This window comes from Amia ocellicauda, chromosome 5 (assembly GCF_036373705.1).
Source record: "Amia ocellicauda isolate fAmiCal2 chromosome 5, fAmiCal2.hap1, whole genome shotgun sequence".
Lineage (NCBI taxonomy): Eukaryota > Metazoa > Chordata > Actinopteri > Amiiformes > Amiidae > Amia > Amia ocellicauda.
Window position 1 is genome coordinate 14,069,375 of NC_089854.1, and position 26,187 is coordinate 14,095,561.

At 37.7% G+C, this 26,187-nt stretch overlaps 2 protein-coding genes across 3 annotated transcripts in view; both read left to right on the top strand.

Annotated features, from left to right (window-relative positions):
* Window positions 1-4,868, top strand: part of ltbp4 (latent transforming growth factor beta binding protein 4) — a 105,109-nt gene extending 100,241 nt beyond the window's left edge. For both annotated transcript variants that reach the window (XM_066703940.1, XM_066703941.1), the window contains 3 exons: window positions 810-1,102; window positions 1,821-1,970; window positions 2,161-4,868. In XM_066703940.1, coding sequence (XP_066560037.1) covers window positions 810-1,102; window positions 1,821-1,970; window positions 2,161-2,315 — 598 coding nt within the window. In that variant the 3' untranslated portion in view covers window positions 2,316-4,868. The remainder of the gene's footprint in view (window positions 1-809; window positions 1,103-1,820; window positions 1,971-2,160) is intronic.
* Window positions 4,869-15,868: 11,000 nt separating this feature from the next.
* On the top strand, window positions 15,869-25,848 carry esrrd (estrogen-related receptor delta). Its single transcript, XM_066703943.1, has 7 exons — window positions 15,869-16,027; window positions 16,752-17,188; window positions 19,246-19,362; window positions 19,607-19,717; window positions 20,102-20,263; window positions 20,917-21,186; window positions 24,972-25,848. The coding sequence occupies exons 1-7, from the start codon at window positions 15,969-15,971 to the stop codon at window positions 25,214-25,216; spliced, it is 1,401 nt and encodes a 466-aa protein (XP_066560040.1). The 5' UTR covers window positions 15,869-15,968; the 3' UTR covers window positions 25,217-25,848.
* The last annotated feature ends 339 nt before the right edge of the window (window positions 25,849-26,187 follow it).

Genomic DNA, 26,187 nt, shown 5'->3' on the forward strand with positions numbered 1-26,187 from the left:
TCCTCTTATGTATTTGTTTCAGCATATCCATAGTTTCTACATGTCTTTTACACAGAACGCATACAAAGCGGGTTGATGCTGTTAACTTTTTGGTTATTTTATCCCACAACTTGTGTCCGAGTGCGTTAGTGCAAGTTTCAGAAAATGTCTCAAAAATTATGTATTTTCTGCATTATATTTCAATATCTAGCATGATTTTCAGTTAACTGGGATCGTCGCTGTTTTACAGAAGCATTCACCACCACCCAGAATGCATTGCGTGATCGACTAATTACGACCAGTCTAAGGAAAGACTTTAACTGTCTATCGTTAATATGACTTATAATTATACAAAGTTCAAACTGCAAGTTGAATTGAAAGAACGAATATTCAAATTGAAATGGCTGATATATTTTCCATCACTGTTACTCATTCACTTCTATTATCTTGTTTGATTATCATGGAGTATCTACCATGTATCTGTCTAGTATGGGATATATACCAAAACGTTGATTAGTTCACTGTGCCAATAGAAACAAACAAACAAACTCCGATATTCTGGCAGTGCAATAATAATCATAATAATAATAATGCATCATCATTTATTCATTCCTGGACAGATATTTGTATGTGAAAGCTTAATGTTTGAGGCACATTAAAAACTTGTATTAATCTAATTATTATTATTGTTATCATAATGATATCCATAATCACAATCATAATGAATCCAACATGGAACATGAAAATGTCTGTTTTAGACCCTTCCTGTGCAGTCATTCTTCTTGGTCCACAGAGACGTCTGTTTATGTGTCATTGTTTGACCATTGCAGCTCCAGCCGCTATGACACGGGAGAGTTTGAACCTCGGTACACACCCTCAGAACCCGAGTCTCCTTTTGGGGTCGCAAACCCCCTTACCGAGCCCTCCTACGAAGCCCGCCCCCGTGTTCCCAGCCGGGGTGCTTACAGGACACCGGGGATCCCGCCTGATGGCCCCCCCTTTGACCAGGAGGAGCCCGAGTCTCGAGAGCCTTGGCTCCGCTTCAGACCCAGAGAGGTGCCGTCCTACCCAGAATTCTCTGAAAGGCAGCCTGCAGGAGGACTCCGAAGGGAAACATTTGAGAGTAAATGGAGATATATATATATATATATATATGTTTTTTTGGTTGTGTGTCCCTACTTATTTCCTTCTTTACTTGTGTTACTTCAGCACCTGTTTCCACGTTCATTTGTGTTTGTGATTATGATTTGGGAATCTTTTGCCTTTATTCCTACAGTGGGGATGAGAAAGTTGAAATACCTTAATGCAGGGGCGGACTGGGACCAAAAAATTGCCCTGGCCTTTTACCCAGGGGAGCGACTGCTAGTGAAGTCTGGGTCCCAATAAAGTGCGGTCGGGGGTGGTGGGGGGAAGGGTTGGGGGGTTGCCAAAGTGTGATCCGGGGGGGGAGAGGAGGTTGGGGCAACCGGCCCACATAAGAATCTGCCAGAATTGCCCAACGGCCAGTCCGCTTATGCTTTAATGTGTCATTTAGAGAAAGGATGTGTTCACCAAGTTCATTTTAAATCCAAGAGGGGGAGACAAAAACATGGTTGTGGCACAGACAAGAAAAAGACACCTTTGTATCTTTAGGGTCCATACATTTAACACACTCCTACAACCAGGGCTTGAGACACGAGTGAGAAATGTGTCCTTATATATAAAATCTGGGTGAACAATAAAAATAACATTACACCTACATCAGAGAATTGTAGCAAAGGGTAAAAGGGAATTTCCTTATGTAGCCTGTATAAAACATGTCTGATAATAGTGCCTAATTATATTTCATTATCGTCTCTCAGGGAGGAATGAGCCCTATGTGGGTCTCCATGCTGAGGAGTGTGGGATTGTGCATGGCTGTGAGAATGGCAGATGTATCCGCATCCCAGAAGGCTACACCTGTGACTGCTATGATGGCTACCAATTGGACATGACCACCATGGCTTGTATAGGTATGACAGACTCTGGCTTCAAATCTACTCAGCCAGGATATGAAACTTTCAAGGCAGCAACACTTTTTCGGATGGAGTAATGCACTACTTTCAATTTTGGATGAGGCTTTCGAAGGCACAGCCCTTTTGAGGTCTTTGTGGACATTCGTGTTATACTGCAAAGAGTGACAAGTGTCTTGTTGTTTCCCAGATATCAATGAGTGCGATGAGGCAGACGACCCCAACACCATGTGTGTGAATGGCCAGTGTTTGAACACGGACGGCTCATACGAGTGTGTGTGTCTCCGTGGCTTCGTCATGTCCAGGCAGTCCAACTACTGCATTCCAGCACAGCCACGACAGTAAAAGATGTACAAAAAAAGACAGCAGGGTAAGGCCAAGTCATCACCAAGGAGCCCTGGTCCGTTCAGCTTGGTCTTTGTTACTTCACTTTCTGTTGGGCAGCAACCCCCTTCTGCTTTTGAGTCTATCAGGGGATTTGTTATATATATATATATATATATATATATATATATATATATATATATATATATATATATATATATAATCTTATGAAAAAACACATTATATTCCCACAAACTGTATTGTCTGTTTTGGTTTTTTTGGTTTTATTTTAGTTTTTGTTTGTTTTCATTTTGGAATTTTCACAGGACTCAAAAGCAAATCCCTGTGATATACACCATTGTTATTAGAAAATAATGAAAATAATAATAATAATAATAATAATAATAATAATAATAATAATAATAATAATAATAATGGTGTTTATAACCCTGTTCCTGGAGTGCCCTTTGGTCTTATGGTTTTCATTCCAACTAAGCTCTCACTTTCTTCAACTTTTTGAACCAACTATTAACTATTAAGTCTAAATGTACCTGATTTAAGTTGCTGAAGACACCTATCACACTTGAAAGAGTCCACTCTGGGACCAGGGTTGGAGACCACTGCTGTAGGTCACACTATCCTAATGAAAATGCTTAGCCGCTGTTTCAATCCAACCAAATTACCAATTCAACTTCGTCATCGTTTGGAAAACAGATTCCCTGGTGAACATCATAGCCCCATCCAAAGAGCAGGTTCAGTACAGAAAATTATATTTCCCCGCAAAATGGCTACCAAAACACCTTAACCATATGGAACTGCTTCCCATTCCATTGAAACACAACTCACACCACAAAGCATTACAGCAGTGAGCCACATGTATAATCAGTGATATTAATTAGGGAAATATGCTATTTATTTTGTGAATATTTCTGAAGTTTAAGCGAATACGAAAGTGAAAATGACTTAGGGCCGGATTAAATCAAAACTTTGACCCACCCGCTAATAGCAAATTACAAACCTGTACATCATAGCGGTTATATTTATGATTAGAAGAAAGTGGCATCTTACTAAAAATGAAGCCGCAACAGAGTACAGTTCTGTAGTTTTCTATTAGTGGGTGGGTCAAAGTTTTGATTTAATCCGGCCCTTAATCTTTTTGTACATAGTGTGCAAAAAGCAGAAAACAAAGTCAAACTGGTTGCCAATATAAGCAACTTTTTTTTTCTATTTTCCATACCAGTAATGAAACTTAAATTGGGAGAATTTGCTAATTGTTCTTAATAATAATATCTTTATCCACACTAATCCATCTGATTATAACATAGGGCTGTTGTTTTTATAATAGACAGCCTTTTTGGTATAAATTGTATATACAAATCCTAAAGGACTTTCTTCAAAATAAATTTGCCAAAATTCACTGAGTTCATTCTATAGCTTAAGGCAGCAATACAAATATACTTATTTATGAGTCTGGTGCATTTAGTAGTAAAAGTGATATCTAAATTAGGGGTCTCCTTTTATGTGCTTTTACATTAATTTATACTATGTGCAAAACTAAGCTTATTCACTTGGGGAAAATACTTTAAACGTTATTTGAACTAGTTAAGCTATTACTTTTATAAGCTTTTTCTGTCATGAAATATGCCAACAAGTGATTCAAGATCACCTGAACAGTTTTGAGAGAAGAAAATATAACTAATAGCTCGCTCACACGTAACAACATCAGTGTACTTAAAATGTATCTTATTGTTCTACCTTTTTGTAAACATTTTATAAGGGGGCAACTAAATTTATTAAAACTAATTTAACAGGACATCTATTTTAAGATGATATAACTAAAAATGAGTTTTTCATTGTGCTGCAATAATACACATCAGAGTAGCAAATTTTAAGACTATAGTTGTGAATTTGTATTTTTTCAGATTCATTTAAGATGGAATGTTGTCTTTGTTCATTTATTTTTGTAAAGCCTGTTGTGTATACATTGTTAAGTAAATGTTTAAAGACTTACATAAATTAATTAATAATATGATTTTAGATAATAATAATAATAATAATAATAATAATAATAATAATAATAATAATAATAATAATAGCACCAATATCTCAAACTATAAAATAAGCTTTGTGGAAATAAGCTTTTATATTATTATTTTTACTCTCACTTTTTAAGTTCAAAATAATTGTGTTCTCTTCTGTTGTGTATTTATATACATTTAGTTTTTAAGTAGATGAGTATCTGAAACATTTCTCTGAGAAAACAAATGTTTTCCAGCACATAAATATGTATAACACTATGCACTGTATTCGTGGAGAAGGACTGATCTAAAAGACATGAATACATTTCGGATAGTCCATGGACTTATAAATATATAATTATAATCTTTTCAAATGCTGATTCTTGTTTGTGTCAGAAGGTTGTTGTGAATGATTTGTATTTCTCACATATCCGAATGTCAAGAAACACCTTTTTTTATGCACATAATACATTTTTGTACCGTCTTGTTTTTTTTTTTTATATCACTGTAGCTCTGTACATTTGTACTTGAAAAATAAATGATAATGTAACAAAAAGTGTTCACAGTGTATCACACTGCAGTCAACTGCGTCAGATTGAGCATTTCTTAAATTCGGTGCTGTACCTTGCCTGATTCCAGTGGTCAACTTCAAGTGGGCAATTTTACGGTGCTGTATACGAATTACTGTATTTTTACCACAGTACACCACACTACACTTTACTGTAATTTTACCACAGTACACTATACTATGCTTTGTTTTTATCAGAGTACACCACACCATTTCTTGTGTTTTACCACAGTACATTACACAATACTTTGCTTTTATCACAGTACACCTTACTGTTTTACCACAGTACACCACACTGCAATATACCGTGTTTCTACCACTGTTCACCACACATTACACTTTATGGGAAAAAAGTGTGAGTACTATTGGACATGTTTGCAACTGCATCTTTCACCCATATAGTATGCCAGTTTATTATTTTACATCTACACCAATGGTTTGTGGGATACTCGCGGAAGCAGAAGTGAGTGATTATATAACACTAAACGTTATGAAAGATTGTGAGATTCAGGCATACATCATGCAAGTTAATTTATAACAGATAACAGAAAAATATATAGGACTCTGTCACATACTTTGGCCACAGCCATTTACAGAGATCATACTATGCTCTCACTGCTGTGAGAGGCTGACCTGCACCAGATGGGTGGGACTGTATTTGTATGTCAGCTATATGTTTATTTTGCAAACTACAGATAAACTAAACATTTATTTAAAAGCTATACGTTTATTTTGTGACTCTGAGATTGAATAATTAAATTAAATGTGTATTTCAACATTAAATGTTTTTGCAAAGCCCATATTTAGGATTTAGCTAAATATTAAATCGCAAGATAAATATTTATTTTTCAAAACAGAAGTAGTCTATTTATTTTAAAATGTAACATATTTATAAATGTGGGGAAAATATATAGAAATACACTAGATAGAAACACCACCAGCTTCTTTAACTTGGTTATTGCTGCACAGGACCACAGGACAGAGGCCTGTACAGAAGAGTTTCATCTGTGAACGGGAGCTGCCCTTTCACGTGCTCGGTGCAGAATAAAGTAGCTTTGATACTCTTACCTGGTTCCCCAGCCCTAATGTACAATGTGTTTATCTCAATCCATGGGTTAATCTTTTTTATAGGCCAATCCGCATACCCGAAACACGCAATCCAATTAAACTGGTCCACTTCATACTTCATTCTTAATGTATTGTGGCGGGTTGCAGTGGCCAGCGGAATATCAGCTTTCAACTCTGCACTGCATATTTATGTGCCATCTTCACTCCTTTTTTTCAATTAAAACATCACAATGAAATGCTTGTTTGAGAAATGTATATTCAGTCAAAGTAAAAACAAATAAATAAAAAGGTTTCCTTTATTTTTTCAAATTAAGACTCGGTCCTAGACATCAGTACCGATAGCATATTGCAGCATATACAACATTCATATCAATTGCAATTTATAACAGAATGGATCCCCAGCTCCAGTGATCAGACATTCTTCTTATCATTTGTGCGACTTTCAAGATGATGGAAGTTCAGAGATTGAAATGATGTAAAATTGATAAGTTTTGTATTAAATTTTTTGTGAATATTCTCTAAAAAATGCACAACCCTTCAGTGTAGGAGAATATTCCCAGTTAATGTAACATTTGACAGGGCATCTATCTATCGATTGATCCGATTATGCAAAACAATTCAATTTTCAATGCAAAAAAAATGCTAATTTGCATTTTTAACCACACCCAATGTTTTGTATTTCTAGTGATGTGTCTATTATTTGAATTGTGGTGTTGAAAAAGCTTTTTAAAAACACTTTTTAAACAATGTTGCACAATTAATGAATGCCACAACGTTAAAGGAACCCTGCATTGCAATACATTATTTTGCACCACTTGTGAGATATGTGTTCCAGCAAGTGCTAGACTATATGGAGGACCAAAACAAATCATCTTTTGGGGGAAAAATCTTTTCTTCCTTGACTTTTAATTTGCTGATTTGAGGTAAGCACATGATTAATTTGTTTGTTTAATCGACAGCTTGATAACATTTGTGTATTTTCTATGCACTTATTTATGTATTTGCTCGGCTTTCATTTTGCTCATACTTTCTATTAAAATAATATAAAACCTAAAGTATCAGAACTACAAACTACAATGCCACTTTTGTTGTGTTTCTGCTCACAAATACATATATACAATCTGTAGAAACAAAGAGTAGTTATTTGCTTTGATTCTAGAAAACAAATCCCCAGTCTGGCCAATAGCAATCAAAGGTTTTAAAAGACTGCATTGCAATACTAGGACTGACAAAAAAAATCTTAGCAATCATTTGAGTGGTCTGTGATTATGACTGCATATGTTACAAGATACAGATGATCTAACTCAGACTGTGTCTTTCAGTCTTCTGTCATATTCCCTATACACTTCTCCCCTTCCGTTCCCCAGTACAAGAAGTGGATGGCACACTTCAACACACATTCACATACCCCCCCTTGAGACGCACTTTAGCATCAAAATCCTTCTACCCCAGCAGACAATATTGAATAGCTCCACAAGAGAAAATAGGCAGGCTTATCCAATTCCAGAAAGTGTACACTTTCTTGTACGAGTTTGCAGGAGGGAGTACTGATGGGCAGGGGGATCATAAGGTACACAGACGATTTCAGAGGACCATTTTGTGTAGCTCCTTAGAGATTGGTACACCACTCCAGGACCCAGCAAGAGTAATATATTTAGTGTAAACCCAAGAACATTGTGAGATACAGGCAAATGATGATGTGGCCCTTGTGTTGCATTTTCTGTCTACTCAATTGTTGTTGTGACAGCAGCTGTTGTGTTAAGTAAACCAACTCTGCCTGTAAGCCCTTCAGCATTACTTGTTGTAAGCCTTTGCTTAAAATGGACACAGTAGTGTGACAAGACCCTGCTCTGATCCCTAAGTGTTTTAAGTCCAGGGCTGTGTTGAGATAGAGGGTGAGATTTAACCCAGTGGCCTCATTTTAGCCCCAGCGTGAACTGTGGTTATGTATGTGGGTAAACATAATCAGAAACTGGCCTCATCAGACAGAGAGTGGGAGTGTGAAGGTGTGAGTGTGTTCTGTGTGAGAGACCTGCTGAAGAGACCTTTCAGGGATTAGAAAGGAAAGTAGACAAGTGTCACTCAGCAGCCTAGACATTAATCGTATCACCGCATTGTGTTGACTGTAGGGCCAGGACTAGGGCCAGAATTGGGTCAGAATGTTCCTCACCTGAGGCGGAGAGGGAGCAAAGTGATTGGTTCCTGTTGTATGAGAAAGTCAGGCCAAGTCCAGCTGTTTGGTGGAAACTTGGTTCCATTTAAATTAATAAATCCAAACTAAGTAGCTGAAAGTCATACTTAGTATTATCATTGTTGTTGTTAATGACGTTTATGCTAGTAATAGTGGTAGTATTTCACTTTTATATATTTTGTAGTCTTTATTTTACCAGAAACAAATTGAATGCATGTTATTCCATACAACTGTGTGGATATTCCACAAAAACAGATAGCACATTGTATAAAAATAACAGATATACACATCCACAGTCATCTATGCTGAAACTGCATATATACTCTGAATGAATATATTGAGATTCAGATTTGCATACAAGAACCAAAGACTGTTCAATCTTAATAAATACACAAGATAATTAAGTACAAATTTAATTTAAGTAAACAGGTCATCATCATTGCCTAATATCTAATGCACTGTTAGTTAGGTCTCTCTGCATCATGAATACGTTTTAAACAATGTTCAAATTGCTGGCTCCATTCTTGGTGGGCAATAAACTTCGCCAAACTCAGTGTACCCTACCTTCCTGTTAGGGCAGCACTGTGGAGTAGTGGTTAGGTTGTGGGTTCAAATCCCACATGGGGCAGTGCTGTTGAGCAAGGTACTTCACTTATATTGCTCCAGTAAAATGTCCAACTGTATAAATGGGTACAAATGTAAGTTGCCCTGGATAAGAGCGTCTGCTAAATGACAAATAATGTAGAACCCACACATCTGTATGTATCCTTGACCGTGTTGAACCCTCTTGTTCTTTCCTATACCAACCATTTATGTAACCAGCTTGAATTGTGGTAAAGAAATTGGGTATAATCTTGGCAATGGTTGAACCAATATTGGAGGCAGCCCGTGGGACGCTATAGGTTTGGGTGGAGGCAGCTTATGTCTTGCTCTCCAATTAAGAGCAAGGTGGGTTGGCTGTAGCTATGGTCAGTCATTAAGCCTGCCTCTTTCCCTCTCTCTCCTATTTGGAGAGCTTGGGAAGGGGGTGGGACTTGGATGACTGATGGATTGAAACCCCACCCTCGAATTTTCCCCTTGTACTGCAAGTTTCTTTGGCGGGATAATCTGGAGACACTTAAAAAGGGGGTAGGTAGCAACTGCAGTATTCAAGAAACAAAATGACAAGGTGTCCCCTCACGGTCAATGGCACAAAGACAAAAAAACACCCAATCACTTAGTTTCTTAGATACTGATCTATGTAAATAATTACATTAAATATTCTCCAGGCAAAACACTTCCAGGGTTAAGAGCTCTCATGGTAACACCTTTAACAAAAAAAAAGACGACTAATAAAAATACGTTATTTCGCAATATAGGGGATACAAATCTATAAATATAAGGCACAGTTCTTAATATACTTTCATAACACATTCGTGATCATTACATTTAGTACAGTTGAAGCATTGATTCAATCACAGCACAAGTTGTTAAAAATGTAAATCCACAATAAAACTGTCAAGAGTAGCTTGCCAAAATACCAGTAGTTCCTGAAGTCGAACGAATCAAGGGCCAGTGGGATTCTGAGACAGGAGGACATAATAAGCCAAAAACAAGAGGGACACAATGAGCCCAAACTAAATTCTTTATAATTTGTTGTAATGTGTAAATAAGAAAAGACAAGTTAGGGTACTTTCAGAATCGCTCGCTCCACATATTAAAATATTATACAGACTGTTTCACTGTTATATGAGTGTCACACACACACACACACACATATCTATATATATATATATAGATATATAGATAGATATTATACACACACATCATATATATAGGGCCTATGCACACACTGTGCTCTTTTATCCTATAAGTGTAAGTCGTCCATAAAGTCGCGTCTGCCCATAAATTAATACACACAAATGTATTTCATCTATATACAGGCTAGTTTACAGTAACTTTTGAAACATACGTAAAATACAGTTTTAGTGTATAGCGGATACACAAATATTCAAATTGTGCATATTGTAACCGAGTTGTCTTACAATTACTATGGCCATTGACATAACATTTTGTTTCGATAAATGTATTGTTAAAATATGTGCCATGTGTTTAAAACTATTTTAAAAAGCCCATAACGTGATTACTTTGTCGTTTGTAACACGTTAACATTTTCTCTTTCCAGATATTCATGCAGAGATTGTTAATATACAATTAAATACAATAATTGCAGAAAGGTATTCAAAGTAGTACTTTGCTGGCAATTCAAAAGAAGAATAAATATTAATGAAAAATAGACTTACCAATAAAAAGGCAATATCCACAAATAAAAGGAAATTTACACAAAGCCTCAGTTGCCTAGGGTAGATCAAATGCACATGAAGTGGGTTTAAATGACTTGATTGCGCCTTTCACAAACATTTCCCATGTATTTCAACCACATTTTGCGACTGTAATTTGTTGCTTTTAAACTTTGTATATATTGCCCACGACAATATATAAAACAGAAGAATGCACGGTTTTAGTTAAGATAAAATGGCATAAATATACAATAATATTAAGTTAGTCATTGAAACAAAGTATCAATTGAAAAAAGTTGTTAAAAAGACAATGCAAAGCCAAAACAAACGGTTTGGAAACTTACATGAAGACAAAAAGATTAATTGTTTTAAATGTTCTTGTACAATTACGATTTAAACTTCCAGAGTGAAATAAAAACATAAATATATAATCAAAGTCCTCCATCTGAACGCACACATGCCGCAACCGCCATCTTGCAAAGCGCACCTGAGAGACAGGTGCATAGGAGGGGTCTCTCGGGAAGGTCATTCCGGGCGACGTTTCGTTGTCTTGATTGACAACTATGGCAGAATATTAAAAAAATAAATCTTATTCGTAACACACGAAAAAGACAACACCTTACATATATTGTGCATTCCATTAAATCATAATACTAAGGCAGCAGTGTGGAGTAGTGGAGTTGGGCTCTGTACTCCTGAATAGGGTCGTGGGTTCAAGCTCAGGTGGGAGACACTGCAAGATACTTCTCCCGGATTGTTCCAGTAAATCCCCAGCTGCATTGGTAATTGTATGTTAAAATAAGTAAATAATGTGATAAATTGTACGTTTACTTAGAAATATGATAATGCTTTAGAAATGCAAAATATTACATTTTTGAATATTTCTTGAACAGTACTGTACAGTCTGATCTAGTTAACTGGTTAAGAAGAACCCATTATACTTATTTACCATGGTGGTGAATTTTCAAAACCTTATTAGTATTATTATTATTATTATTCATACTCTTCATAACACACAGCTGTGCCATGGTATCATGTTTTGAAAGCTTATAAAATGCCACTCCAGGGTAGACTAACTAATTAAAACCAAGATGACAGACTTCTATTTGCTGACAGCTTCATCTTCTGCCATTCTGAACATTAATCTATTATCCTTAATACAGTGAAAAGGTATTGTCCAACCCAAGAATTGCAGTTCTTTTCCTGTTTACAAATATCAATGACATAACATGTTCATGTTTGCGAAACACAAACTGCCATAAAGGAGTTTGTCCATTTCTTTTTTTATCTTCTCTTATGGACTAGTATTTTCGGGTCTTTGTTTTCCATGTGCTGCCCGTCTGCCTCTTGGTGAGAGAACCGGGCTTGAGATAAATGCTGGTATCATCTTTCTTTTCTCAGCTTTTCCTGAGTTTGTTTGTTTTTACTAACCTTTCAAAAGCCCTTAGCCATCTGAGGATGTGATTGTGATGTAATTCAGAACATTTTAAAATAAAACGGATATAACAATCAAACCAACAAAAATCATAATTTGACATATTACCTCTATGTATCCATATCATGTATTTATGTATCCTTCCGGAAAAACAATGATTCAAAATCATCACTTTATACCATTTAAATATTCAATAAATACAAGACCTGTTTTCAAATATACCTTATATGGAATGCCTAATTTATTCATTTTAATTGCCTCATTTATTTTGAACTAGTGATTTAATATAACTAATATTTTAAAAAATACAGATCAAAGCCTACTGCTTGTTTCATTCCTCAACAATGTATCTGTTGGCATTGTGCTTTGGAGTTCTGCTTTATAAAAGGAAGTAACATTTTCCTGTATTGAAAAAATCTAAATCAAAATCAAACAGTGACAGTACAAATAAAGGAAGCAGTTAAACGGTCTATTAATAGCTGGTTTATTTAAGCTTTTCAAAAATTCTAGTAGGCTTTTGTTAATTTTAAGAAGTTAAGATTGAACAATAGAGAAGGAACTGTTTCTCAGCCAACCTTGTCACTCCCTATCTCTCCCAAATTGCTTCCAAAAACTCAAAAATGTGGCCCTACACCCAAAAGAGGCTCCTCTAGATGTCAGGTCCTGATTGGTCCTTCCCAAACTCCACTATGGAAAATCCAAGTATCCATACATACAGCTCATGCAATCTAGACACACCAATTATCTCCTGTAGGGGGTTAGGGCTGGGATATTGGTTTGAGGTCAGTTACAGGTAGAGTTAACAGTCAGGCAGGGGTTAAGGGTTTAGGGAAGGATGGCACGTACAGATGTGCAGAATCTCCAGACCCTGTGGTGAAAGTAATGTAAGTGGATGAAGCACAGAAGGGACAGATTGTGTGAAACAACTGCCTCAGCACATTAGCCATCACCGAGGACCTGTGGACTAATCTGCCATGTAATCCCTGTCCTTCTAAACCTGACCTACTGACTGCTTCTCCTGCTGGGCCCCTTCTCCCTCTCCCTCTCACTGTTGCTGTCTGTTTGGAGATTAAACGACATGTTCCCACTCTGGGCAGACCGGCTCAATCCTCTCTCTCCTGGCAGAACTGGGATAGAATAAGGCAACCATTTACAGTAAACACAAGCTGCCTTGGGGGCAGGGTAGTTAAAAGGCCTTTTAACTCGTGATATTAGCATATGTAAAAAAAAAAAAAACATACCTGACCATGTCACTTGAATAAACCGAAAAACACCTGCCAAGTGCAGTTGGAGTCAAAATATTAAAACGGCAAACCTGTCGAATGAGTGAAAGCACCGTTTTCCCATTGAACTTCCATAGCTGTGGTATCAGCCTACCATACGACAATCCACACAAGGTGTTGCATGACCTACAAGTCCAATCTAGCAATGTGTTTAAGTGACACTTTCACAACTGGAAGAAGAATACTACTAATTAATCTAATTCCAGACTAAGATGTTTCATTTTTCAAGCTAATAAAAATAAAATCCCAAATAAATACAAAGATTTGCAACTCCACAATTCAACAGTAATTGATATACATCTCCTAGACCAGAATTAAGAAAACAACAGAAATATCATAGCAGGATTCAGAATATAAAGAGCTACAAGAGCAGCAATTAGTACTGATATTAAGCTTGCCAGTGACCTTTGGAAACTTGATCGTGAAGAACCTTAAAGAAAATCCGGACCCATACAGTCTATCTGAATTTATTTTTAGTATTCCAGCATACATATTCTGAACTGAAGTGACCCATTGTTTAAAGGTGTTTATTGTGGCAATTACGTACTCCCCTCCCTTCAAAAAATGCTGCCATGGGTTGTGTTTAGTATTGATCCTCATTGCAAAGATCAACAGTTTTTCTATTCTGTTTCAAAACCCAAAACATCATGGGATTGGAAGATCACGAATCAGGAGGTAGGCTTAGGGAAGGTCCCAACAGAGTAATCACAACATCAGCAAAGTGCATGTTTTGGGATACATTTGGAGTAGAAACCATAAATAAAAATCAAATGAAGAAGTACAACAGAAAAAATGTCTTCATTGTGTCAAGCAATCCCGATTAGGCAGCACAGCGTCAGCCTCAATATGTGCATATATACACTATTTACAATAACAGCATAATTAATCATCAAAATAATTATGTATTTTGTAGATACAAAACCTGAAACGTTTCCTACACTTCATGGGAAATAGATAGAGGTATAGAAAAAGTTAAGAAGGTGTTGAATTACAGAGATTATCCCCAGAGTATAGAAGAGACTTGAGTGGCTAAACTGTCCTTTTTTAAAGTGCTTGGATCTAGGAAAATAAGCATGGCATAGTAAGGGAATGCATTGACTGAAAGAGATGATCTGGTCTTTTTTTTTTTTTTGCTCTATTTGGATAGACATTATTCTAAATTAATTTAATTTAATGTTATAATGCTCTGGTAAATGTTTATCTAAGAATGGTCTATACCTGTCCCTCTGGGCCCCAGAAACACTCATACACTATGAAGCCATGTTGATGGAAACTAATTTATTTGGAGGTTTGTACCCATGTAACTGTATTGTACCTTTGTCACTGCCACCTCCTTCAGTGATTGATGGCTCTGTCTGGCTTGTCGTTCGAAACTTCAGGTCGAGAGGCTAGGCCCCAAGGTAGATGCTTGCAACAGGGGGAGGAGGGGGCACGACTTTTCAATAAGAGAATCTGAATATTGCACATCTAGCATCTACCAAAAGAGTATTAACCCAGCTCCTGAGAGTATCTTTAAACAGGCCAGTCCCGGCATGAAAGCATTATTTACTGTACAGTAAACCAGAGCATATATCTATCTGTACACACTTTGTGAACCTTCTTGGCTAACAAGATTTTAAAATAAAAGCTATTTTATTTGATTCTTTATTGTGGGGTCGTGACATTATTTGGCATGAGTGAACTTACTTTTCATTTTTGATTTACAGAGGTTCACCATTTCTGGTTAAACATCTGCACTATATTTGAGTGCAATGTCTGAAGAAATTGAAACTGTTTCTAAACCCTTCCATGTATATAAATCTATATTACATTATTTATTAATTCCTAATTTTATCAAATTAATGGACACAAAAATTGAACTGGATCTAACTCAGTGGTACTGGAATGCAGATGCTAGTATGTTCATGTTTCTTTGGGGTTTCAGTTTGCTAATCTGCCGTCTGACGGATTTGAAAGCTTGCTGTCTCACAGCTATTTACATTCAACAAAGGCCCAAATGAAACAAATTCTCACATGGTGCCAAGAAAAGGAGGGAGGAGGAAAAAAGCAGAACGAGGGCAAAAATAGATGCAGGGAAACGTGGGAAGTTTGAGCTGTGAAAAGCTTGATAAATGGAAGTGACAAAAGTAAAGCAAATAAATAACACCTGCTGATTTGGCAAAATCGGGAAGGTGTTTTGGTATCTTAAGGCTGCTAAAAGCTGCTTAGTGTTTTGTGTGTGAATGAGTTGGAGGGGGACAAATTAACCAAATGGACCAAATGAAATAAAATAGTAATGCAAATACAGTATGACAGAGAAGGAAAAGTGGAAGGTGCATAAAAAATGTATGCATTTGAGGTATTCCAGTATAAAATGTGTTAAAACAAAACCACATACGAAATGCAGAAACAAACAAATCTAAATTTTCTAAATTAGCAATGTGAATATAAAATGACCAGTGTGTGAAAACAAGAGCACAAATAAATAGACAATTCCTACTTGAATGAACAATTAGTGCAAGTACAGTTTCTTCTTATCATTATTACTATTAATAATAATGATAATAATAATTATATGTAGGCCTAAGCTATCTCCAGGCTTTTCACTTACCTGTGTATTATAGTTCAGGATGTGCTTTCATCAATATAGCAGCTTACTGAATGTGTCTGGATTAGTCCACTTTAACACCGCCCCCTTTTCACCTAATATCAGACCCCTGATAAATAAGACGGAGGAGCGACCAACTCTCAAATGCAGTAGATCCGCGGTGTGGCTGCCTGTGGGATCCTACCGGTGATAGCTTCAATATTTATTTTATATTATTTATTTATTTATGTAAAGAGTATCACGACATGGACCTAAAGGATTTCTGCCTGAGTGAAAATTTTCATTTCCTAAACCAGCACAGTCAGTAAGTATTCAAGGATCACTCAAATAACTTTTTGTTGAGGAAGATTGTTTCAAGCGTCTATGGTTATTATTATTATTATTATTATTATTATTATTATTATTATTATTATTATTATTAATAATAATTATTAAACAGGTGTCAAAAGAGAGCCAAAGAATTTTGCACTTGAATCTACATTATTATGATTATATTTATTATTGAATCTACATTATTATTATTATTATTATTATTATTGTTGTTGTTGTTGTTGTTGTTATTGAATCTACATTATTAGTATTGTCTTGTGGTGTTTTAATAAGGCCTAATAATCGGATAATAATAATCGGAAAATACTTCAGTCATAAATCGTGTATTCCTGTTTGTTTGGGGAATAATGATATTTACAGTTAGAAGACATACGTTGTATTTAATTGCAATACTTGGGGGAAATGCGAAAATGGAAACTGAACGTCAAAGCATTTGCAATAATTCTTGTTGGAATTTCGTGTGGGGGCTTTTGACTTAAGTAGTTCAAACCTAGGTTTGATTTGAAATCGTTTCACAAGTAAATGAACAAGTTTAGCTCAAATGCACCCCATTATTATTATCAGCATCATCAACAAGACAATGCATGAATGTGCCTCAGATGTTATAGCCAAATCCAAAGTTTTGCATCCAGTCGTGTTCAGTTCAAACAAATCCACGTTATGAACGTCTGAATTCAGTTTCCATCTGTCACATGTAGCTTGCGCAGACAGTCTCCCGCCGATGGCTCTCCCTCATCATGCGAGCCCTGTGTGAAAACGGAGCCCCCCAGCCCGACATCCGTCCTGGACAGCAGCACCCAGTTCAGCCCGGGCGGGTCTTCTGACAGCAGCGGCTACAGCGTCCTCTCGCAGAGGCGCTCACTGGACCCGGACTCGCCGAGCTCCAGCAGCGGCAGCGGCGGCGGCGGCGGCGGCGGCGGGGGAGCGGTGCCCGACTCCTGCAGCTCCCAGGTCTACAGAGCCGACAGGACGTTGTCGCTCCCCGCTGCAAACTCCATCAAATGCGACTATGTCTCGGCTCTCAGCTCGGGGCCGAAGCGGCTGTGCTTGGTGTGCGGGGACTTCGCGTCCGGATACCACTACGGGGTGGCGTCCTGTGAAGCGTGCAAAGCCTTCTTCAAGAGGACTATTCAAGGTAACTGCGGGCGGAACTGTCTCCAACGCGTTGGGGGTCCACAACTGTGTATACTTACTGTGCAGTAGGGACAACTTGTGCAATGATGTACTTTTGTGCGTATTTACACGTGGCACTAATTAACCAGAAACCCATCCGACCAAAACAAAAAAGTTATAAAAGAGTTTCATAGAATGCAACTGAATCCATCTCAATCTCAATCCCCGTTTTGAGTATTACATTAATGTGTAAACCCCCATACATGCCATAATTACACCAGACTAGGAGATAACAAGAGGGCAGCCAAACCTAATGCAGAACATACATCAACCTAAAACAAAAATTACTGCATAAAGTAAAATCGAATTTGTATATTTTTGGAATATTATCATCCATCACAATAGAAGGCCAATTACAGATTGGCTGTAACAACAGTCTTTGACAACATTGATTGGGATTTGCTTGCCCAAATCTGTGAGAAGGTTTGAGGGCACAAAACAGTTGCCGAGATCTTAATTAATAAAGTGATCAATAATCTATTAGAGGGGATTGAGTAAATGCCCCAGATTTGGAGCAGAAATCAGATTTCCAATATTGTTCTCAGTTGGCCAGGGTTTCTGTTAAGTGATTGATTTTCGTGTGAAGCCTCAATATGCTTCATATTGGAAAAGTACAAAAATAGATATTCATTTTTGTTTCCAAAGAGAAAGCCAACATATCACACTTACATATTCATCTACACAAATAATTGGGAATGGCAGAAATCCAAATTAATTATATTATACTGTGCTTAGCCTAAGCATAGGTCTAACTGAGGTCCTGAGGCTCCCATTTCTGGAGAATCCTACAAGATGCATACCACCATACAGCATTATGGTCAGTTATACAAAGGGCAATTGAATAATTTAAAATCTGTATATCAACCAAGTGTAGCATTGCTGTTAAAAAAACTGTCTTGCCAACTGACTTGATTGAGCAACAAGTGAATTTTGCTTTTTGCGTAACCAGATTCTCTCATTGACATACTTTGTAGAGGATTTATTATTATTATTATTATTATTATTATTATTATTATTATTATTAATTTACTTGTTTATTTTACTGCCCAGTAACAAGTAAAAGTTAATGGTCTTGCTTTTAGTATTGTTTAGCCTTTGACTGCCTTTCGCTGTTCTTAACATTTCATTATATGACAACCAGAAACATTACATTCTGGATAGAATCTCCATTTATATGGGTAATATACCTAGAAAAAATGTATACAAAATTACATCATCATCATTTAAATATCTGAATTGTTTGTTTTATGTCTGAACAGTTCTTACAAATTGTCTTTCCTCTAAGGACATCGTATTTCGGTACCAGTGCATGCTTTATAAATTAATATGGCGTAAACAAACCTTCATACTGTTTTTCTAGCATTATAGGGTAACACATGGCATGCATGACACACTCATATCCCCAAAATTGTGGTCACTATGTGTTAAGAACTGTGTCGTGAGGCTAAACATCGATTGAATCTTTCATAGTCTAAAACAAGGGCCCCATTCCTGTCTGTCTGGGGTTTAATGGCCAGGAAAGTTTTGGTCAATAATCTATTAGAGCCCTTTTGTCTTGTGAGCCCACATTTCAACACTTACAGTAATCACTAGACACGGTGTGACCATAATAATCAATACCTGTGTTATGCCTGGAGTTCTATGGATTTCTGTGTGAAAACACAATGTGTCACGCAGAACGAACAGTAGCAGAGTTAAAAAAAAAAAAAAAAAAAATTGACAGCAAAATAGGGAACCAAACAACTTGTCTTTCAATTGACAGTAGTGATATATACATCAAACGGGTTAGTGGTACGTTTTAGCCACATTAGAATATGCAGGTCAAGATGCAAATGCCTTGACAAACAAAACATTTTAGTTCCTTTATGACTAATTAACTTCAGTAAAAACAAATAATATAATTAGATAAATACCACAATCTCTTGATTTGGTTGAATTTAATTGAAGTTTGGCACATAACTGTAACCAAATGCTCTATGTCACTAACAAAGATTATTAATGAATTCCTATTTTCACCAGGGAACATCGAGTACAGCTGCCCGGTGATGAACGAGTGTGAGATTACAAAGCGCCGGCGAAAGTCCTGTCAGGCCTGTCGCTTTCAGAAGTGTCTACAGGTCGGCATGATGAAAGAAGGTGAGTGAGGGCTGGAGTGTCCTCTGATCCCATCCCCTCCTTCACAGAAACGCGAAAAGAAAACTAAACTAATAGGATAGCAGAGGGTTCTTCACCTTTTCTTCACATGGTTATTTTCCAGAATATGTTTACAATTCAGGTGCTGTCACAGATGTAACCAAACACCAAGCAATTATTTTTTGAAGTGATGACCGGGAAATCTGCATCTTGTAAACCTCTGATGACATACATTTTGTGTCTTCAGGGGTTCGTATGGACCGAGTGAGGGGAGGTCGGCAGAAGTACAAGCGACGAGTGGACTCCGGCCTCTCATTGTACTTCAAAGCACCTTATTCACATCCTCCCAAATCCACAGGTAATAACTCAAATAACTAGCATTTGATATGAGACACAGAGCAGAATTACAAGAGCTGCCTCAGATATTAAGAGCAGAGATGGGGCTTGTAACCACAGGGCCAAAGGTTCCCATCAGCTGAGATATTGTTTTACTCAGATTCCTAAAAAACAAATACGCAAGTCACTTTGGATAAATGTGTAAACCAAAATACTGCTACTACTACTAATAATAATAATAGCAAGCACTTATTAATAATTGACAGCATGTTCCCCAGTCCTCAGAGGAACAAACCTCAGTTAAAACAGTAACTCTAGTAACTCTTACTCTTGGTTCTCTAAAATGTGTGATTACAGCACATCGACTATAGAAATGTAAATCCATTCCATGTTTCTCTTTCTTTAGGTAACAAAGTCATCTCACAGCTCCTTATAATGGAGCCTACCCCAGTCTGCGCCATGCCCGACCCCACGACCCCTGACAGCGACCTGAAAACTCTTATGACCTTATGTGACCTTTTGAACAGGGAGTTGCTCGTGGTGATTGGCTGGGCCAAGCACATTCCAGGTACTTGCTCAAGCCCACTCCCTCTTTTTCCTCTGCAGAGGCTCTTGACATCCACAGCTTAGATTCAAGTACAAGTAAAGAAAGTAAGAAAAAGTAAGAAAAAGTAAAAGAAAAGTAAAATCCGGCTTTTCTCCCTACTGCCCCAGTGCCGGGGATAAAAATGAAAAGTTCCCAGCTGCAATCCCTCACTGTCACCTGTCACTGTCCGCTATCGATCTGCCTCTATTGATCAGACTGATTATACTGTTTCCAATCTGTTAATTAATTCTTTTTTAAAGATGGTTTAAGTCTTCTGCTTGGGGACCCGACAGTAGGCCTGTGATAAACATCGCTGCTAATGTGAAATGAAAACAGAGGGAGCCCACTCAATAAGCTCACCAAACACCCATTAATTACTCGGCTATTCCAGGCAGACTCAAAGGGTCCAATTAAACTGAAATCTGGACAAAGTTAGGGAGCAACACGTTGTATCATCTTAGCCTTCCAGGTGCAGAAACCATAACAGCATTCATATCCATCGAGTCTGTGTCAGTTACTGTGTGATGTGTGGATAAATGCATGTCATTTTCTGGGTTGTTGGTGGCAGCCATGGGATGATTCCTGTAAGCTGTCGATCACCTTTTAATCTTTGTGAATTCTGTCTTTCCCTACAGGGTTCTCTGCCCTCTCCCTGGTGGACCAGATGGCTTTGCTACAGAGCGGCTGGATGGAGACCCTGGTGCTGGCTGTGGTGTCACGCTCTCTGAGCTTCACAGAGGAGCTGGTGTTTGCTGGGAACTTCCATTTGGACCGGGCCCAGTGTCGGTCGGTGGGTCTGCTGGATCTTTACACAGCCCTGAAGCAACTCATCTACAAGTACCAGCAGATGAACCTCAGCCCAGAAGAGGTGGTCACACTCAAAGCCATGGTCCTCGCCAACTCAGGTTAGCTGGTTAAGAACCATAATAACTGTACATTATATACTTTTTAGGACTGTTTCTTGTACCAAAGGCTGAGGTTTATTACATACATTATAAGGCATTATAAGACATTCGTTTTTTTCATTTGCTACATTTATTCACTATTATTTATCTAGCTGGCTTCCATTGGAACATATCTTCTTTTATAACATGTATTCCTATGTCGAAATGGGTTTCGTTTAACACTGTTTCAGCTGGCACGGCCATTTTCAAGAACACATCTACCATGTTAAATGAGACCTCCCTGTGTATAGCACTTTCCAGATTAAAATATAAAGCCTTTATGTAGAGATTTTACTGCCGTGAAAAAAACAAGCACAAAAGGGGTAATAATTGGACACTACACAAAGTAATGTTGAAACACTGAGCAACTAGAGGGGTGCTTATTGTCTCTGTCTGCAATACCAGTGTATATAGATTTCTGAAATGGGTCTCCTAAACTGTCCCATTGAATCCCACACAGTACTTCAAGGCTCAAACAGAGGCTGGGGTTGGAAATTCCCTGCAGTTATAAAGCAAAATAAAATCATATAGGAATCAAAGCCTTCACAGTCAGATGTATTCCTATTCTCTCCTACTCTTTCATTCTTTGCTTTATAGCTTGATTCTCTTATTTCCATTTATATTTTCTTTCCCTTCTCGTCCATAGCCTTGCGTAAACTCCTTAACACTCTGTGTTTGCCCTTATAATAGAAATGATCAATCTTGGACTAACCATTGACAGTTTCTCCTTAAAATATAGAGTGGTATGTTTTGTTCTAATCTTCTAATCTGGTTCAATATTTTGGATCCTTTCCTTCTCATTTGGTCTTTCACTCTCCACCTTTGCCCCAACTCCTAGCCTCTGTCAAGGGCATGGTTTTGTAATAATGGTAAAAGCCCTATTCTCTCCTGAGAGTTGGGCTAAAGATAGAGCGCTCCCCGGTTCCGCCCCTCACCAGAAAGAGTCTTTTAAAAGCCTGTTAAAGACTCCAAGAGGAGAGATTGCTATCGACAGCTGTCAAATACTGAGCAAGTGGCCAGGTTGTCCATATTGGCAAGAACTACTCAGAACCCCAAGTAGAAAGTGATTGACGTTAGCAGCTAGTTTAAGGACACTGAAATTCATGTACTGTTAAGATGGTATAGGTGTAACACCCATTGTAAACACTCTGCACTTTTTATGAGTGATCAGTGTGTCTAACATTACACTACTACCAATTGTGCAACAGACAAATAGCAAACCACAGCCATTTATAAAGTATTTAGTAGGACTCAGTCCCCGCCTCGTCCTTATTGACTGCTGTAATCACAGTGATAGACTGAGAATTGCGATTCCATTTTTCCAACTTTGGATTGGTTGGTTGTTTTTCCCTGATTCATCACTTCAGTTCATCCCAGGGGTGTTTTACAGGATTATGGTTGGGATTCTTTGGAGACAAGGACATGTTTTCAATGCTACTCTCCTTGCTATGTGGTTATATACTTAATTTAGTGACATGATGTTATTATATTGGACAGACCTTCGCAGTGCACTGTTGTAGTGATGCCCTTCAAAAACCAACCTACACTGCACATAACCTCTGGTACCATCCATTAGCAATGGCGGGAGGCTTGTCACATTATTTTTGGTATCATGGCTTAAAGTCCCATGCAATTCGGGGAATTCATTATGACAATTTAATCTGTGACAAATACTTGAGGGAATTTGAGCAACTAGAACAAGCACATTCCCTTTTACTACACCGTGGATCTCCAGACTTTATTCTCCCAAAACACTTTTTTTTTTTTGCTGCAGGATATCAGTGCTAAGATCATACTTAAACCAAGAATATAATCATAAACAGGAGGAATTAACTTGTAAGAAGACTTGTCCATTTCTTGTTTAAATTTTATTTGTCAAAGAGGAAAAGACAAACCTCAACTTGCACCTCAGGTCAGATGTCTAAACTTCCCTTACCCAGATTAATTTGAACAAAACTAAACAAATAATTGGATTAGCAGACCAGTTAAAGTCTCTGCTTTCCACTCTGAACTCCAAACCAAATCCACATTCAATTTCTAAGGTAATAGAAAGACACAGGAAAGCACCTCATGTATGAATCTCTGTAGTTAAACCTTGCTTCCATCATTTTTAATAAGTATTTGAACAGGACGTGTGGGGCCCAAGCTCTCCCCAGGCACAATTTTGGGTAAAGGGTTGGAATTAGGAAATTGATTTTGTAATTAAGAGGCCATCAAACTCATTGATTGATAGGGAATTTTTTTTAATGAGTTTTCAGAACATGGAGACTCCAAGGATGACAAAGATGTATCCCACAGATAGCAACACAACTGTGAATATTATTGTATGACCACTGAGGCCCAATTCATAAAGGCTTTGACGTGAAACAATAATCCAAAAAAGTGTCAACTGCCTTCCTTTCCTGTTATTAATTAATATTAATATCTAAATATTAGCAGAAGTCTTTTGGGGAAGGGCTTTAAAACTGAATACAGTTGATGTGTATCATCTTAAACAAACTTCAGAATATTTACGTATGTGAATAATTAAACTGCATATTTTTGGGGCAATTTTAACTTATTGCAAATGATTACATTGACTACAGCACTTACAATTATATAATTAACTTCTTCCCAGTTTTATTACACAAATATTACTTTGTTTGTGAAGGGTTCCAGGCTTTGATCAACAAATATATGCATATCTAGTTATGCGGTTTAGTGCAGAATTATTTCACTTAAAATGTATTCAATTTACATAAGCGAATCTTGATATATTTTATAATACATGTATTCTCCTTTTGGATACTACAGGGGCAGTGCACCTTTCAAGCTAAGAGATGACTCCCCCAGCCCCCCCCTCCATCCCCAAATACTTTTGCCTAGACCCATGTAACAAGAGGAAAACAATCAATACTGGAATAGTGAGAGAGATTGTTCAGCCTCCAGCAGTGATCAATAAATCTATCTGCTCACTCTAGCAATCTATCTTAGGAACTCATAAATCCATTTACAGTGTCTCCTGACATTAGTTTGATTTTCATGCAGTCAGTGTGCGTGGCAGAGCAAAGAATATTCTGTGCAATAAGCATGGAAACCGGTTCATTTAGCAAACTCTAGCTGCTCTTAAGAGGCCCTTTAAGTGTTTTATGTACAGTACACACATTGCTTAACCACAAATAATAGGACAAGCCAACCTGCCGGTAATGGATTGTACCAGAGGTCATGTAGAGGTTGAGGTTTTTGTGAAGGGCACCATGATCAGCGATGAGTATTGTCACATTGTGGTTAACTCTGCTGAGAGCAACAGAATCTTATGGTGAGGAGACCCCCAGACAGATACCAACAATGAAACCAAAATAACGAGCTAACAAGTAGCTGAAGGACACTCTGGGTTCCCTCAAGGAACAGGTGGAAGAAATTAGCAACAAGAAAACAAAAAACAAGATGGGCCAAATATCATCTTTTGATCTCTTAACTGTATTCTTCAATTCCAGGCTTTGAAGGCCACAACCCTGCAGGTTGTACAGGGCTCTTTGAATCATACCTTGAAGTAGACTTAGGAAATTGTCTCAGTTAAGTGAAAAATCAGTTCCCAATTAAAAAATAAAGATGTCAGGTGGTTTTAAAACCAGAATGCAGACACCTTCAAGGACCAGGTCTTAGTCTACTTCGTCTACGTATGTGGTGGTCACAAATGAAAGTAAAAAACCCAAGAGGTGTCTCTCTCACCTTTGTAAGCAATCTCTCCTTTGCCTTTGCTTCAGATTCAGGCAGCGTGGAGAACGTGGAGGCCGTGCAGCAGTTTCAGGATGTTCTGCACGAGGCCCTGCAGGATTACGAGATCGGCCGGCACCCCGAGGACGCCCACCGCACCGGCAAACTGCTGATGACCCTGCCCCTGCTCCGGCAGACCGCCAACCGAGCTGTGGAGACCTTCTGCAGACTACAGCTGGAAGGCCGGGTGCCAATGCACAAACTCTTCCTGGAAATGCTAGAAGCCAAGATGTAATGTCTACCTCCCATCACCCACCTCACCCCAAGTGGAATAAAACAAGACATGGTATTTTTTGGTATGACTATATCTCCCATCCTTAGCTGCAGCTCATTACTTACTCCTCTCAAGTCAGGAGCTGAAAGACAAACACCGCTGTCCCATACCATTTGGTCCATACTATGACTGTATTACATCACCTTGACTGTTCACCTGGGTTTTTAAATTGTATTTTTTTATGCACTGTACTACAAGCGAGCCATCTGATGCATTTCTCCATGTATATATTGTTTACTGATAGGGTTATGGGCAATGTAATTATGCTTTACCAACATTGCAAAGTCATTACCTTTAATTAGAATTACCAGTATGCAACTGGTCGGCCGGAATGTAAATTGAACAGATTTAATAGTAATGTTGGTATAGTAAGAGAGATAAAAGAACTGAACCAAAGCCTGATACTAACAGAGGGTACTTTTTTAAATCAGATTTATGGTTATGCCTTATTTATGTTAACACGCTGTGCAGAAGTGCAGTAGGCGAGTGTGTGCGACTAATTTATTTATTTATTTAATATACGTGTATCGCTGTATACTATGTTACTGGCAATCTCAGGGGAAAAAAATAAAGTACTGCAGTATTTGCCTTTAGTTGTAGTCAGTTTGTGACTTAGAAACTGCAATAATTCAGAATCTGTCTCGGTTTGTTTTCAGAAGGGTCAAATTTAAATGATAAACAAAGCAAGATCTACCATCTTTTTTTTTTTTTTTCCTTTTTTATCGGAGGAGCGAAGCTTTAGATCAAACTGTCAACTCGTACACAAAAAATAAACACAATAGACAAAACAATGATGTTGGAGAACTTTCACTGAAGTGTATAGTGTGCACACAAGAAATGGCTGTATGTGTTTTTTAATCTGGTTCATAAATACACAGTGTACCGCAAGTTGAGTTCAAAAGACACCTTGTGAGTTTCCTGTAGCGGCAGTT